This window comes from Metarhizium robertsii (genome assembly GCF_000187425.2).
Source record: "Metarhizium robertsii ARSEF 23 chromosome Unknown MAA_Scf_1, whole genome shotgun sequence".
NCBI classification, from domain to species: Eukaryota; Fungi; Ascomycota; class Sordariomycetes; order Hypocreales; family Clavicipitaceae; genus Metarhizium; species Metarhizium robertsii.
In genome coordinates this window covers 4,783,147-4,797,558 of record NW_011942149.1, presented here as the reverse complement: position 1 = coordinate 4,797,558, position 14,412 = coordinate 4,783,147, and the positions used below count along the sequence as shown (strand labels likewise).

Here is a 14,412-nt window from a genome sequence, read left to right as displayed (position 1 = left end):
AGTGCTGCCGTGAATAACTGTACAAAGTGGCTCCCAAGACGCGCTCAGGACGTACGTATGTAATCCGGGTTGTGAACAAGGATATTGTTTTCCCCAGACTTTGCCTCCACTCACACCTTTGCATCCATGTCGGGGAAATTGGATCCCCGCGCGGGGAAATAAATCCACGCGGAATGCATCCCAACCATCGTCCATCATGAATCATCGTCATCCATCACAAACAAGGCCGTACGGGCCGTTGGTTATTTCTCCGTCTAAGCCTCGCCGTCCAATAAGACCATCATGATCGTCGCATGGTGTTTAGGCCGACGATCTGCCATGGCCCCAATACGGAGCACGATGCATGGGAAATATAATCTGGACACCAGTGGCGCCGTCATGCCAACCCGTTTCTAGACTACAGTCGGTCCGATGGATAATTAAGCCTCTCTTCTGTGCTCTGCAGCTCGTGTCGCCATGGGAATTGTCTCGGACACCCCAGCTATTTATACTCATGGGCAACCAAGCGAGCTCTACCGTATCCAAACCATGGGGCTGCCAGAGTCTACACAGCAATTGCTTCCTACATCATGAAGAAGAGCTCTTCTTTTCTCTTGGGCCACGCCGTCTTGGCTGACGTATTGTCGGCACAACAAGTATACGTGCCGGCAGGAGGTCCAACACCACGACCGCAATGCCCATGCTCAAAGGTCAAGGAGCCTCACTATTCCTATCAGCCCTTTAGCTTCACACTCACAGAAACTGTCCGATATGCCACATCGGTACCCGCCCCGACGGCTACAACTATATACGCTCCTCCTCCTGATGCGGTGTCTGCCTTGGTCCCTTCTCTGTCGTATGCCACATGGGGCAACTGGAATCGCAATGCTCCCATCAAGGCAAACGATACCAACGATCCATATGGTCAAGCTGCTTGGACTGCTCTTTGGCAGCATGCCAACCCGCCAAACTTCACGGAAAGGGCTTTGTACAGCACAACTGTGTCTCCAACGCCCGTTGCTACCAGTGAACTAGTGCTCCCTCCTCGAGACTACTTTGGACCGACCGACTGTTACGACTTTCCGGCCAACTTCTCCTTTGGAGTGGCCAGCTCCGCCTCCCAGATCGAAGGCGCTGCCGCTGATGAGGGAAAATCTCCGTCTCTCATGGACATTCTGGTTCGGGATTCGCGGCCAAAGTCTTACACGACCAATGAACACTACTATCTCTACAAGCAGGACATTGAACGCGTAGCAGCAATGGGCGCCAAGTACTTCTCCTTCAGTCTCGCATGGACTCGCATTCTACCGTTTGCCTTGCCAGGAACACCAGTCAACAGGAAAGGCATTGATCACTACAACGACGTCATCAACTTCATCCTGGAGAAGGGCATGATTCCCGTCGTCACCCTGCTTCACTTTGACACGCCCCTCCAGTTCTACGGGAGCAACCTCACAACGGCCGCCGACAAGCCCGAGATTGGATACGTGAATGGTGCGTACCAGAACGAGTCCTTCCCGGACGCCTTTGTCCACTACGCCAAGGTCGCCATGACACACTACGCCGATAGGGTTCCCATCTGGTTCACCTTCAATGAGCCCCTGCTCTACTCGTACAATGCCAAGTCCATTGACCACGTAATCAGGTCTCACGCCCGAGTCTACCACTTCTACAAGGAGGAGCTAAGGGGGACTGGACGCATCTCTCTCAAGTTCAACAACAACTTTGGTGTGCCGCGGAACCCAAACAGCGAGGCTGACGTATATGCTGCCAACCACTTCAACTCGATTCAGCTGGGGCCATTTTGCGACCCCATCTATCTAGGAAAGGAATATCCCGAGTCGTTCAAGAAGACTTTCCCTGATTACATCCCTCTGAGCAAAGAGGATTTGCGATACATTGGAGGTACAGCCGACTTTCTCGGCATCGATCCGTACACCGCAACCGTCGTGGCTCCTCCAGTTCCCAATGACTCCAACAGCGTCCTGGAATGCGCGGCCAACTCGTCGTCGACGTTCAGGCCGTACTGTGTCAATCAAACCTCCGTCAATGTCCATGGCTGGGACATTGGATATCGTTCACAGTCTTATGTATACATTACTCCCACGTACTTGCGGAGCTACCTCAACTATCTGTACAACACCTGGAAGACCCCAGTCGCCATAACAGAGTTTGGATTCCCCGTTTTTGCAGAGTCAGAAAAGGCATTGTCTGACCAGTTGTTCGACTCTCCCCGGAGCATCTACTACCTGAGCTACATGTCCGAGGTTCTCAAGTCTATCTGGGAGGATGGTGTGGAGGTAATTGGTGCGTATGCTTGGTCATTCGCAGATAATTGGGAATTTGGCGACTATGGTGCACAGTTTGGATTGCAGGTGGTGAATCGTACGACGCAGACAAGGTATTTCAAGAAGAGCTTCTTTGATCTGGTTGACTTTATGAGGGCGAGGGGGGCATAAGCTGGCCACGGTGGGTGCATTTCCCATGAGATTCAAATACAAGCTTTGTTCTCCTTTCTCGACGCGCGTACCCATCGTGCTACTGTGGCACATCAACTTTGCGCTTAGATGCTAAATGCAGCAGTACCTTCTTGCTGCATTAAACTAAGTTCGTGGTCCGTCCTATAATGCCGTTAGGGTCGAATTTATGTTCAAGGTTGGTGGGTACATTTCAATGACGCTCATACGACTCGAAAGTAAATGAGGGACCGCAAGAGTAAAGATTATGATACCCATGACTATACCAAGAAAATAAATAATCAATCCATATGAAAATATAGCCAATTCGACAGGCAGTTCGAAATGCAAATACATGATGAAGTGAGTCTGTATGGAGCGTGACAGCCAAAATAAATCCCTCTCCAAATTAATGCCACGTCTCCGGCTCAGTAGCCTCCATCCAATCTTTATTTCCCAAACAATTACAAACGCCCAAACTTAAACCCGCTGAAGCAAATAACTCCCACTAGTACCCAAAATCTATGCCCGTGCTGGCTGTCACTGTACCAACGATTTTGACTTTCAAAAGGTTCAGTCCTGTCGCTCTTCAGTTCGTGTAAGATGCCAAACTGCTTTGCGTGGCGTGTCCTCCACGAGGCTAACAGACTTTATTCCAGCCTTCTCCTGGAGCCCTGGATCCGTATGGAGGTCCTCCATTGTGTCGCGGACGAGCTCTCGCATCCCGCGTTCAATCTTGGTTGGGACCATGAAGCGCAAGGACCCTGGCGAGTTGGACTTGCGAGAGGCAACTTTTTTCGGGTACTGAGAGCTGGTGACGATGATGTAGTCGGGGTCTGTGTCGTCCCATTCCAGGATGTGACCTGGGCAGCTGTCGTCCTGGGGAGTGTCCCATTCAAGAATACAGTTGTTTTCTGGCATGACCTGCAGCTGCGCGCCGGGAAAGTCAATGTAGCCGTTGCTCTTGAAAATCGTGGACACCTGCTTGACGAACTTGTCGACGACGGCGGCGGTTGGTGATGCAGCCATTTTTTAGAGCCGTCGATGGAGAATGAGAAGAATTATAGAAATAAACGGAGGGAGAATCAGGTATAAGGAGGAAGAGGTATAGATGTATGGGGGATATATGTAGATAGCTTGAATGGTGGTGAAGGCCCCAATATCAACTGTAGATTCTCTGAAAAGGTGGTTGCGTACGTAGATACTTTGAGGTGTAGCACCGCGTGTTTGAAAGGCCAAGAGGATTGGAAAATGCATGCTATGTGAAATGGCAGTGGACTTTATATAGAAAGTGAACATCCCTCGATCTTGCCCAGTACAGTGTGAGAACTATGATTCCATGGGGGCCAAAGGTCAAGCAAAAGCAAAGGTAATTAATTTAGTAGATCGACACGTTTTGGGCCCAAACTTTAAAAAGGACCCTTTTCGTCGTGACCAAGATTCAGGTCACTGCCACATTACATATCTGTAGAAGGACATGTGGAGAAGCTCTTCCAAGGTACCGGTCATGAAGCCGGCGTGTTAGTTCATAGCACATGCTTTATTAGTTACAGATTGGATGTTTGTCCCTGTTTCTTGGTCGACATTGCTGACTCTCAGCAGTTCCTTGAGCCAAAAGTTTGTTCTGGTGATATGTAATCGCTCCAAGTAGAAGAGAGCGCACTGTTCCTGATCACAACCTCTGGCAACATCCTTCTCATACTGGTCAAATATATTACGGGATGCTTCATCCAGTTCATCTAGGCTCGCCAAATGTGTCAGAATGACTGTTGTCTCGGGGGAAACCGATCGTGGCTTATTCAGTTGTGTCCCGCCTGGAGCCATTGTCGGTGTCCCCAATTCCCTACAAGAACCAACCTCTTCAGATTCACAAGTAGGCCTCGACCTTTTGTGCTTATTCTTGACGTTTGTAGAAAACGGGAGTTTCCTGCGTCGCGGCATGAGCTGTCTAAGGCTGACGGCTGGGCTTGAATCGAAGCTAGCAGAGAACGGCCTGGGCGTACTGTGCACGAAGGTTTCATCCACGTGCACGCTAGCATTCCGTTGGGGTTTGAGGGACGATGAAGGGGAGGGGTTTGTATTCTGTTGTGCTTCAGATCTCGACGACGAGAAAGAGCGTGTGAAGTACCCATGACTATGCCTTCTTGTTGGTTTGGAGGTCGGGCAGGTAGCTTTCAAACTCTTGGTTTCACCTTCATGTCGCTGTTCTTGGCTCACCATGTTCTTGAGCGGGGATCCAACATTTGGCTGTTTCAAGGCGGCTTTTTTCTTTGTCGAAAAGGCATTATAGGGATTGAGGTACGACAGGTCATGTGAGCCGAGTTTTTCAGATAATAGATCGCCCCGGACAGTATTTACTGATTTAGAGTCTCCATTAAGCCTCTGTAAGCTCTCCAGTACCTCGTCAAATATATTGCCCCCCTGCGGTTTTCTTGTGGGAAAAGGACGGGGCTGGTCATTGCACAGAGACTTGGCTTGCGCAGTTAACAAAGCCAGGGGTGTAGTAGAGGGGACTGGTGGTTGTTTGCTGTTGCTAGTCTTTATGGTCTGAGATCCATTGTCGGTATTGGCAGGGTCAGTACCCTTGTGATGAGTTACTTTGCCTTCGTCAATCTTGAAGCCAGATTTTCGAAGAATGCACACGGATATTAGAAAGTCTCGCTCCTCAACAAACCATACCCGAAGAATGTGGTCCCGATTTGGTAGCTTTACACAAAGCTGGTGTCTCCCTTTATCGACACATATTATTCCTTCAGTGCCATTCGGGTGACTCAACAAGTCATTTAGTCGTATCGAAAGCTGGTAGAGAGCGTTAGAACTTGGAGAACTCCACGTGCGATCACGACGAACCATTTGTCTAGTGCCGGCGGTAATCAGCAGCGAAAGAATACCACAATCGGAGCCCAACGACCTTTGCCCTTCTAGGCTTAACTCAAGTGGCTCGTTGAGACGCTCATGGTCGTATGTTTCTTTTGCAGCGCCGATCTCCACCTCGACCAGGCGAAGTTGGCATCCTAATGCAGGCGAAGCGAATCGAGCCATTCGTGATATTCGGGCTGTTGGTCATGGCTGAACATGAATCATACCTACCTAAAGAATGTTAAATGTTCTTGATGGATGTACGGAGTACCCAGTAACTTCAATGTTATCACAGAATTTGGCCATCTCATCGAGTTGGACCAATTGATGGAGCAAAAGGAACCATGCCGATTGGTGCTTTATCCATACATAAGTGTACATATGCAAATGGTGTGTGTGCTCACGTGGTGATAAGATAGCGCTTGCCAGCCTCGCATTTGGGCGCGACTAGTCCTGCGCCAACACGTCTCCAGTCCGTCCCTCTGGTAGTCGTCGACTAAACGACATCCCTCGTTCGGGCATTCTATCGCCTTTGCGATCGTTTCAAGATCACTGGTCGGCGTGCGCCGTGTACAGGCAGTGAATTGATGCGCTTGAACGCTGGTTGATTGCGCATTCACTGGATTTGAGGGCGCATCGCAAGCACAGATCCGGACGCGCAATTTGTCCAAGTCGTAGCGCAAGAGGCTGTACGACAACTTCGGTCGAAAATCCGACAGAGAACGGACACGTTATTCACGGCTGATTTGGGACGACCAAACCGCAATGACTACGACGCCGCAAGAGGTGCCCCTGCACTCCATCGACCGCACTCCCGAGTATGAGGAGTTTATGACCAAGCTCCAAGAATTTCACGAGAAGCGAGGCACCATTCTCGACCCCGAACCTAAAGTTGGTTTGATATATCTCGATCTGTACAAAGTATTCAATCACGTTGTCGCCAGCGGAGGCTACGACAAAATTTCTGAGGAGAAGTTGGCCTGGCGCCGTGTTGCAGCCGAGTTGGGTTTGCACTCAAACAACGAAGCCTCTACAGCGTTTTCCCTGAAGGAAAAGTTTTACAAGAACTTGGCCGCTTACGAGATCAAGACAGTTCACAATAAAGAGCCACCTCCAAAAGAAATTCTGGAGGACATCACCGCAAAGGGCGCCAGCTTATTGACCCGCACGCTTGAAAACTTCCGGCCGAAGCGAGACAGCAACGTGAACGCTGGTGACTCTGCGGCATCAGGTGACGACGGCACACCAACGCGTGAACGTTCTGCTCCTGAAGCTCCTTCAAGCTCCCGAGCTTCTCGTGGTCTTCGAGAGGCACCTCCACAGCGCGTCATCTTCCAGCCCGACACAGGGCCCAGTCGTTCGACTCGGCAGGCTGTCCAACAAAACGCTGCTCAAAACGCATCTCCAGCTCAGGCAAACTCACAGACGACACATCATCCAAATATGCCTCCAATGCCTCCCGGTGGCCATCAGGGCCGCGGGCCTTCTATCATGCATCACCCGTCAAACTCGGAAAACACTTCTAACGTGGTGCTTTCGTACCAGCCAAAACATCTGAAACCTTTACAACTACGAGTTGTTGCAACTCCCAGCAGCGCTCCCAGTGAGTTTCAACGGCATCGTCTGCCTCATCGGCCGGCTCTCGTTGACCCCACAAGCCGTCAGCCAATGCAGCCAGGCAGTAAGTGACACCAAACCTAAACTCGAGTTTTTTGCAGCTGGCCGGCTCTCTAACGATACGTGACGTAGCTGGATTTGATGGACCTAACATCTATACCCGTTGCCTGAATGCGCTACGATCCGGTGTTCCAAGTGAGCAAGCTTTTGCCTTAAACCACCTCGTCAAGATATCCTTCGAGCGGGGCGACAAGTATCGTTTCGACGCTTTCCCTGGCCTTGCAGAGGGGCTAGTCGACAAGGGCCTTGAGGTCGGCAGCCTGTTTTATCATGTTTGTTGGACTGTTCTATGGGATCCGTATGCAGACTCCGGTGGCATTGGTTCCCTAGACGGCAACAATGGAACACCGGATATTCTCGATCGTATTGCCCACTTGGTAGAGAAGGACCTACCAGATGCCCTCCAAACCGAAGCACATACAGACCAAATGGTGCTGATCACAGAAGCCGTTTTAACTCTCCGCAACATGGTGACTTTGCCAGAAAATGCGGTGAATATGTCAGACTTCTACCCCATCAAAGACCTGATCTGCATCATCGTGCACTTACCCGCTAAGGATTATCTAACTGAGCTCAAGCACATGGCGTTGGACATTGCGGAGCAGATTACACCATTTATGGTCCTCGATTCCGACGATCCGTTGTACAAGACTTTGTTGGAACAGCTGTCATCTGATGATCGAGGTACAATTTTAACCTCCCTACGAGCATTGGGTCGCATCTCGATGAACCTTGAAGCCACGAACAAGCTTAGCAATGTACCTGCAGAATCCCTCCAGCGCATTACAAACTGGTTACTGCTCAATGATGATGAATTGATGGATGCCTGCTTGGATCTACTATACCAATACACAGCTGTTGTCTCTAATGTGGACAATCTTGTCCGATCAACCACGCCGGAGAACCTTGTTGACCATCTCGTCCGGCTTTTGGCACACGGAGCTAGAAAAGTCCACCGAGACTTTATTCTTGCTCCTGAGAAAAAGCTCCCAGCTCGTGACGAAATTGCTCCAATGCCAGAAGATTTGCTGCAGCAAATGATCAAGCTAGAAGAGCCCGACCGAGTCCACAAATGGGTGAAATGCTTCTTCGAAGAGGACAATGACTCTTTTGTCACACAGCTAGCCGCTTGGCAAGCCTACCAGTCCGCCTTTGTCGGTCCCCTGAAGGCCATTGGCCAACCCATGATTACGCCCGCCGACTTCATTCGGAACAGTACTTCCGTATATAAGGATTCCAACGCGCAAGTCCTTCGTGAACCTGGCGAGTCACAGCAGAAGTTCATCATTCACGGGATTCGCGCTCGGCCCCGCCCATTGAACTTTGAAGATGCAGAGTATGTTCGCTGTCTGTGGGCTACCAATCCGGAAAAGCGAAATGAAAAGTGTGGGCAGTTCTTTCTCAAGCCAGAGCAGATGTGGAACCATATCATGACAAAACATCTCGATGAGCAAGCAAACGAAGGCGGGCAGTTTAGCAACAAAGAGAGGAAATTTGTATGTACTTGGGGCGAGTGCTCCAAGTACGCTGCACCAACGAGCCTGCACTTGCAGGACTTTGCGCGCCATGTCAACACTCACATAATGGCTACTCTTCCCAACGATACCAACAACTCGCAAAAATCTTGGGTTGTGCCAGCCAAGACTATGGCGGTTACATATGAAGAGACGATGACGGTCCGGGATGAGAGAAACCCCAACCTGCCCCCTCAGGCAGCTGGTATTCCTCTCAGTGCCGTTCTGGTGCTACGAAATATTGCGCGAAACGTTGTCAAGACCGAAGCAGAGGAAGAACTTCTCAAGATGCAAGAGCCCAACAGCTCGGAAAAGGGTGGTTGGAACGAGAAGTTATTCCGGGCTGTTATGCCTCGGCTATTTGAGGTTCTCGCCGAGAATCGGGCTTTGGTAAGTCATTCTGATCTTTGTTATGGCCATCTCACTCAGAAATGCTACCGGATCGACACTAACAACAAAAAGGGTCCGTATATTTCATCACTTCTGGACTTGATCCGTCCTAAAACGCAGCCTGAGGATGAAGAAGAATACTGAAGATGATTGTCATCTAATGCAATGATTATTCATGTACAGGTTGTTGGAAATTCCAACGAGCAAAGAGGCTATTCTTTCGGTGTGCATCTGGTATAGCAGAAGACGGGGAGTTTTGGGTTCTACTTGCGTTTTGGTTGAGACTACGTGTATAGTACGATGGTATGGTTTTACATGATAATATCCTTCGCAGAGGCGTTGAGGAGCCATAAGCTTAGGCAGGACAATTATACGAATTGGCCTGACTACTGGAAGCTGTCTTGCGTCCCCGATCATGTTGTTGTTGTTTCAAGCCAGACCGAATCACTTGAATGATCGACAGGATAGTTGTATTGTGCCCCATTACGCCCTTCAGAGCCTGCGTGTAGTCCAGCTCAAATGTATCGAGGCTGCAGGCTGGGCCGGTCGGCATTTGATTGGAGTGTTGATCAAACTTGAGAACAAATGCCTCCAGCAAGCCTGTATCAAAATTAGCAAGTTTTGCCGAATACAAACGCCGACTATCCGCTTGTTGCCCCCCGATACACACCTCCCATGGGGATGTCACACCAGTGGCTGGATGATTACCCAACCATCAATTCTTCACAGAACCAAATGACAAAAGTGCTGGCCATTGCGTCAATGTTTGGCTTCCCACATTTCAGTGGAGTTGGTGGGCTTTGTTATCAGTACATGTCAAGTATGTTATTCCCCCCAGGACTTATGGAAATACGACTACTAGTAGTACTACTATGGGCCGTGGTGTAAAGTCGATCAGGTCTTGGGGATCAGAGCGACGCCCGCCCTATCAGCAATTGTGGATGTAACACACCGGCAACGCAGCTAGATGCGTCAACACTTGATCTCAATGGCAGCGAGGTGGAGATCGGTTACCTGTGCGGGTGGAGCTAATAAACGGAGCTCAGAAATATGTCTGCCTAAATAAAGGATGGACCTGCCACGTCTTCCTTGGGCGGTATATTTTGTGACTACTGTTTGAAACTGCAAGCTGAGCCAAAAAAAAAAAAAAAAAAATTCAGTCGCCCTGGCGAGCAACTCCCTTTGGCCTTGCCAAACAGGGACGTCCCGTCTCGACATGGAGCGTAAGCTTTCGAATACATTATCGACCAATGGTTTTGCATGGGCCTTCGAATAGGGTCACGCCAAGCATCCCAAATGCTTTTAAAGTCCAGCCTTGACGAACGGCAACCGGAACGCTTGTTCTCTCCTCTTTTATTGACAGTGGCGAAGTGAGTATGAGCAACGTCTTCACACGCCACGATTATGTTTCGCGGCACTGCTGCTGGACTGTAAACAAACGTCTCATGCGTCTCTTGCCGTAGCTCATCCGCATCGGTGTGCGGCAGGCCAATCACTCAAGCCTTTTCAAGCAGTCAGCTTGGGGGAGCTCTTCTACCAGCGCTAAGAGTGCGCCAAGATTTATGCACAAGGATGTGCTTGTGCTATACAGAGTGTATCTGTGCTATTCTGAGTGCCGGCTTTAAAATAGTTGTCAGAGGCAGCTTGGCAATCTGCTACCACCCTGGACCTGGTCGGGGGGCTTACCGCTAGCAAGTTCTGCAGTTTGGCACAAGCCGAGTGGACAGGTTTCTCCTTTTTGACTATTCCGCCATATCGACGCAGTTGGTGAAGTGTTCCGCGAATCTTGGCGAGGGGACGTTGTTAAATGTAGTAGTACTCCGTATGTAGATTTTCCATACTGGCGACTAACTAGGATGTGTTTCCATTGAAATGGGGGGGAAACAGGCCTGTTGATTCCTTGGAATAGTTGTTTGCTCTGTTGAATAGGAAAAAGGAAGGAAGAACAAAATTTTCAGAAAAGGGCCAATTACGCCGCCTGAAGAAATGGGCTTTTGTCTGTTGCCTCCTCAATTTCAGGTGAAATCTCGCTACACGCCCTGGGTCCGTTCATCGCCAATGTGCTCCGTGCTCCGTATCAAGACTGTAATGCGATGTGCGAGGTGTCGGGCAACATGGCTGATTCGACTTGAGTTGTCGAGCTGTCAAGGTTGTTACAACACAGCAGACCGGGGGAGAGAAAATTCAGCATGACCACATGACCAGTGGTGAGATTGCCTCATTGACATCCCAGCTCAGGGCGTACAAACTGGGCCACGGCTTGGATCCCCACGTTCCGAGCTTCAGGGTCCCCATGGGCTCGGGAGACTAGGGGATAGCTTTGACCATCAACCTGGCTTCTCGTCTGCGAATGGAAGAGCAGTAAATGGTCCGTGTCTTTTCGGCTAAGTAATTGTCCCATGTCATGGAGCTGCTTGGCTGCTCCGGGTTTCGGTCACTGTTGGGTCTGAATTTCTGCGTTTGCAGGTACTCCGTACTAGAGTCCTTCTCCCTCCCCCCTCCCGGCCCTCGTTGACGTGCTCCGCGGCTGATGGCCCCCCAGTTGTCGAGCCTATACGGGCCTTGTAGGGTTCCTCCAAAACATTCCTAGTGTGCTGCGGAAGAACGGATCCGCGAGCTCTCAAACCGCTTCACCCGCTCATGCTGCTGCCTAACAAGCTACTATCAGTCAGCCACACCGAGCTCTAGGAGCGGCCAGGCCAGGGATCAGAAAAGCTATCCCGAAAACGCTTGCATACTGCACCGGAGCGCAGAGGCTATGCGCTGCGTGTGCTCAGTAAAATGGGAGGCCAACAGGTGTTCGCATGCCGTCACAAGCGGCCAGTAGAGGCGGGCAGACCAGGAGCACTTCTCATGGGAAAACAGAACGTGCATTCCAGACGTAATCGAAGTCGCATACAGCCAATGGATAGGCTCGGAGGGGTTATCAATGCGTTCATGATGATGCCGATGGCTCAATGCATGCTCGTCTTTCTCTTGACAAAGCGGAATTCTTCAAAAAGTACAGAGTACGGACCGGACTGGGCGCCTCTTCCAGTGTTGTCACACGTTGGGGGCAGGAGCCACCTGCATCGCGGCAGGCAAGAAATGGGCAGGCAGCTGGCGTCAGCGTAGACGCCTGCCAGGGCGACGCACTTCTTGCAAGTTTTGATTTTACACTCCATCACATCCGGAGCGAGGGATACCAGCCAGTGTACTCGTACCCGCGTTTGGTTTTCCTGCAACGAGGTGGTCTTGCAACACAGGCTGGTTCCCCACATCCAGCCTACCGTTTAAGACTGTCGATCATATGAAGCGGTAGGGCGTAGCCGTGGCCAAGGAGCTTGGAGGTTTGCTAATTGTCTGCTTTCAGGTTTTCAATGACTACAAGACTACTCCATACAACTCCTCAAAGCCTACAACTTACCTTAGGTAGGTAGCCACTATTCAGCCGGAGATATGTACCTGAAAAGCGCTCCTAGGAAACCTGTCTGATTAGATCATTTGCCTCCAGTCGTCTGACCAGACCTATCTATGTGGACTTCTAGCCCGTAGTCCTAAACCTCGGTCAAGCTCGACGCCATGCCATGTTGCTGATCACTGTACTTTATACCTTGCAAAAATCATGCGTACTTACTGACCTGCTTTATATACAGCTAACAAACTCAATCCCCAGCGTCATGCACCCTTGAGATTCGATCCACTGTGGAGATACCCGGAGAATGTCACGATAGATGACGGAGTGTGGCATGCAACATTCACGATCCACTAGTTGGATGGTCTGCTCAAGCTAGCAGAGATTGGCTCCCGGCAGTTCCATCTCGCACTACTGCACGGCCGGACGATGGCAAGACAAGTTCTGTGTGAAATCAAATGGAAACCAATTCGGTCATGTTCGAATTTCTCGGGTTTATTTACACTGATGTTGGACCGATGGCAGTGGAGTTTTTCGATCTGAGCCTTTATGGTGCGTGTACACCTGGTAGAATTCGGCGGAAACAAGCCGCAACTTTGACTGCTGCGGGTGCTGGAAAGCAGTACGAATCACGAAGCGCGGCGGGTGATAAAAGCTGCCAAGCTGGGGTGGACCACGAGAAAGACGCTTTCGAAAAGTTCGTTACCGGTATTGAACGAATAATTGTCCATCTCAAAAACGGTACTCCGTATGTTCCTGGAGTTCGGCTGTCTTGCCGTACCCACCGTATGCGGGACCGTTTCTGAGCATAAATTCTCAAACAGCCACGGCACGAGTCTCCATTCGGCGACGCCACATCTCTTTGTGCCAAAACCAGGAACAGGGGGTCAGACGCGGGCGTTCTGTCACTTTGTCCTGTTAGACATGCAGGCAGGGCAGGGGATAAAGCTTGGATGGAGACCTGGCGTCCCTCATGAACGGCGGTCCCAAGCTGTTGGAAGCCGCTGGTCTCACTCCCCCAGCACTCTGGCAGCCCTGAGAGCCTCCTTTTAAGGCTGGGATTAGAGTATGGCAACACCTTGATTGTTCCTTTTCTACCAAGACAGGCTCCAAGTTTTCGGTCGTGGAACGAGCTACCACTGGTCTCCCCCTGGATTGGATAAATAATAAGGGTCTTACGATGAAGCTTGTATCTGCTAGGCCCTGTGCTCGACACTACGGTGACCTCCAACTAACTGTCATCATCGCTGCCTGTCTAGGTGTTTAGGGAGTTAATATGAAGATACCAATGGTGTACACACTGTCGACCCTACGATGTCCAGTTTTTCACAATCTCACGGAGTATATTTTGCAAAGAAAGTATGCTCGTCCATGAAAGCAGATCGATTCGAAGCATGCTACTCAATGAGAGCCACTGACTGCATCACAGCTGTTATTGTGATATTACTCGCGCTCATGGATTTTCCTCTTCGTTTCCGTCTTCAAATCCCAGCCAGCCTGGCTTTGGTCATATGACCTTCCTTTGCTCCACCGCTATTTACCACCCTTGCGCATCTTGGTAAGATGTGCGTCGTCGCAAATAGCGACCGAGGTACGGAGTACTCCGTCCTATCGGCTGCGGCTGCCCAAAAAAGTGGCATCTACCCCTTTTCTGTGAATGGAGTCAGGACACTGTTGTCACAATATCATTTCGTCAAAGATGTCCAGGTCATGTGAGACATTCCGCATTCCTCAGCCTCCGCAATAGTCGGAAGCATTGGGATAGGGGCTTGTAGTTTCAGCGTCAATTTCATTCCCTGTCGACTGGCGTACGTAGCCAGTTGTCAAGCCATCTCAGATGGTGCTGCAATAGCTCCGTACAGCCTTTGTCCCATTGCGTCGGAAACAAGATGGATGCCGCCGTGCATACCAAGGCACACCAAGGCACCCGCACAAGCCTGGAGAGCAGCAATGATGTGAGACAAGCGAAGCCCAAGCTTTCGTGCAGGATGAACAATCGCCTCTGCTTGCAGCTTGCAGAGAAGGGAAGGGAGGCTCCACTGACGCAACGCAACGCTCCTCTTCTCCAGCAGAACCCCGGTTTTCGTGACGCGAGAAGCCCAACCGACACCGGTCTGAGATCTAGTTGCCGCCGCATTCGCCA

The 14,412-nt window shown here is 50.5% G+C and overlaps 3 protein-coding genes across 3 annotated transcripts; 2 read left to right on the top strand and 1 right to left on the bottom strand.

Annotated features, from left to right (window-relative positions):
* Positions 1-569: 569 nt before the first annotated feature.
* On the top strand, positions 570-2,438 carry MAA_02114 (glycoside hydrolase family 1; the record flags this gene model as incomplete). The annotated part of the gene is made up of 1 exon (XM_007820112.1): positions 570-2,438. One exon carries the CDS (start codon positions 570-572, stop codon positions 2,436-2,438), a length of 1,869 nt encoding a protein of 622 aa, XP_007818303.1.
* Positions 2,439-3,008: 570 nt separating this feature from the next.
* Positions 3,009-3,464, bottom strand: MAA_02115 (uncharacterized protein; the record flags this gene model as incomplete). Its single annotated transcript, XM_007820113.1, has 1 exon — positions 3,009-3,464. The coding sequence occupies one exon, from the start codon at positions 3,462-3,464 to the stop codon at positions 3,009-3,011; it is 456 nt and encodes a 151-aa protein (XP_007818304.1).
* Positions 3,465-6,059: 2,595 nt separating this feature from the next.
* MAA_02116 (RSC complex subunit Rsc9) lies at positions 6,060-9,019 on the top strand (the record flags this gene model as incomplete). Its single annotated transcript, XM_007820114.2, has 3 exons — positions 6,060-6,975; positions 7,044-8,875; positions 8,948-9,019. The coding sequence occupies 3 exons, from the start codon at positions 6,060-6,062 to the stop codon at positions 9,017-9,019; spliced, it is 2,820 nt and encodes a 939-aa protein (XP_007818305.2).
* Between the last annotated feature and the right edge of the window lie 5,393 nt (positions 9,020-14,412).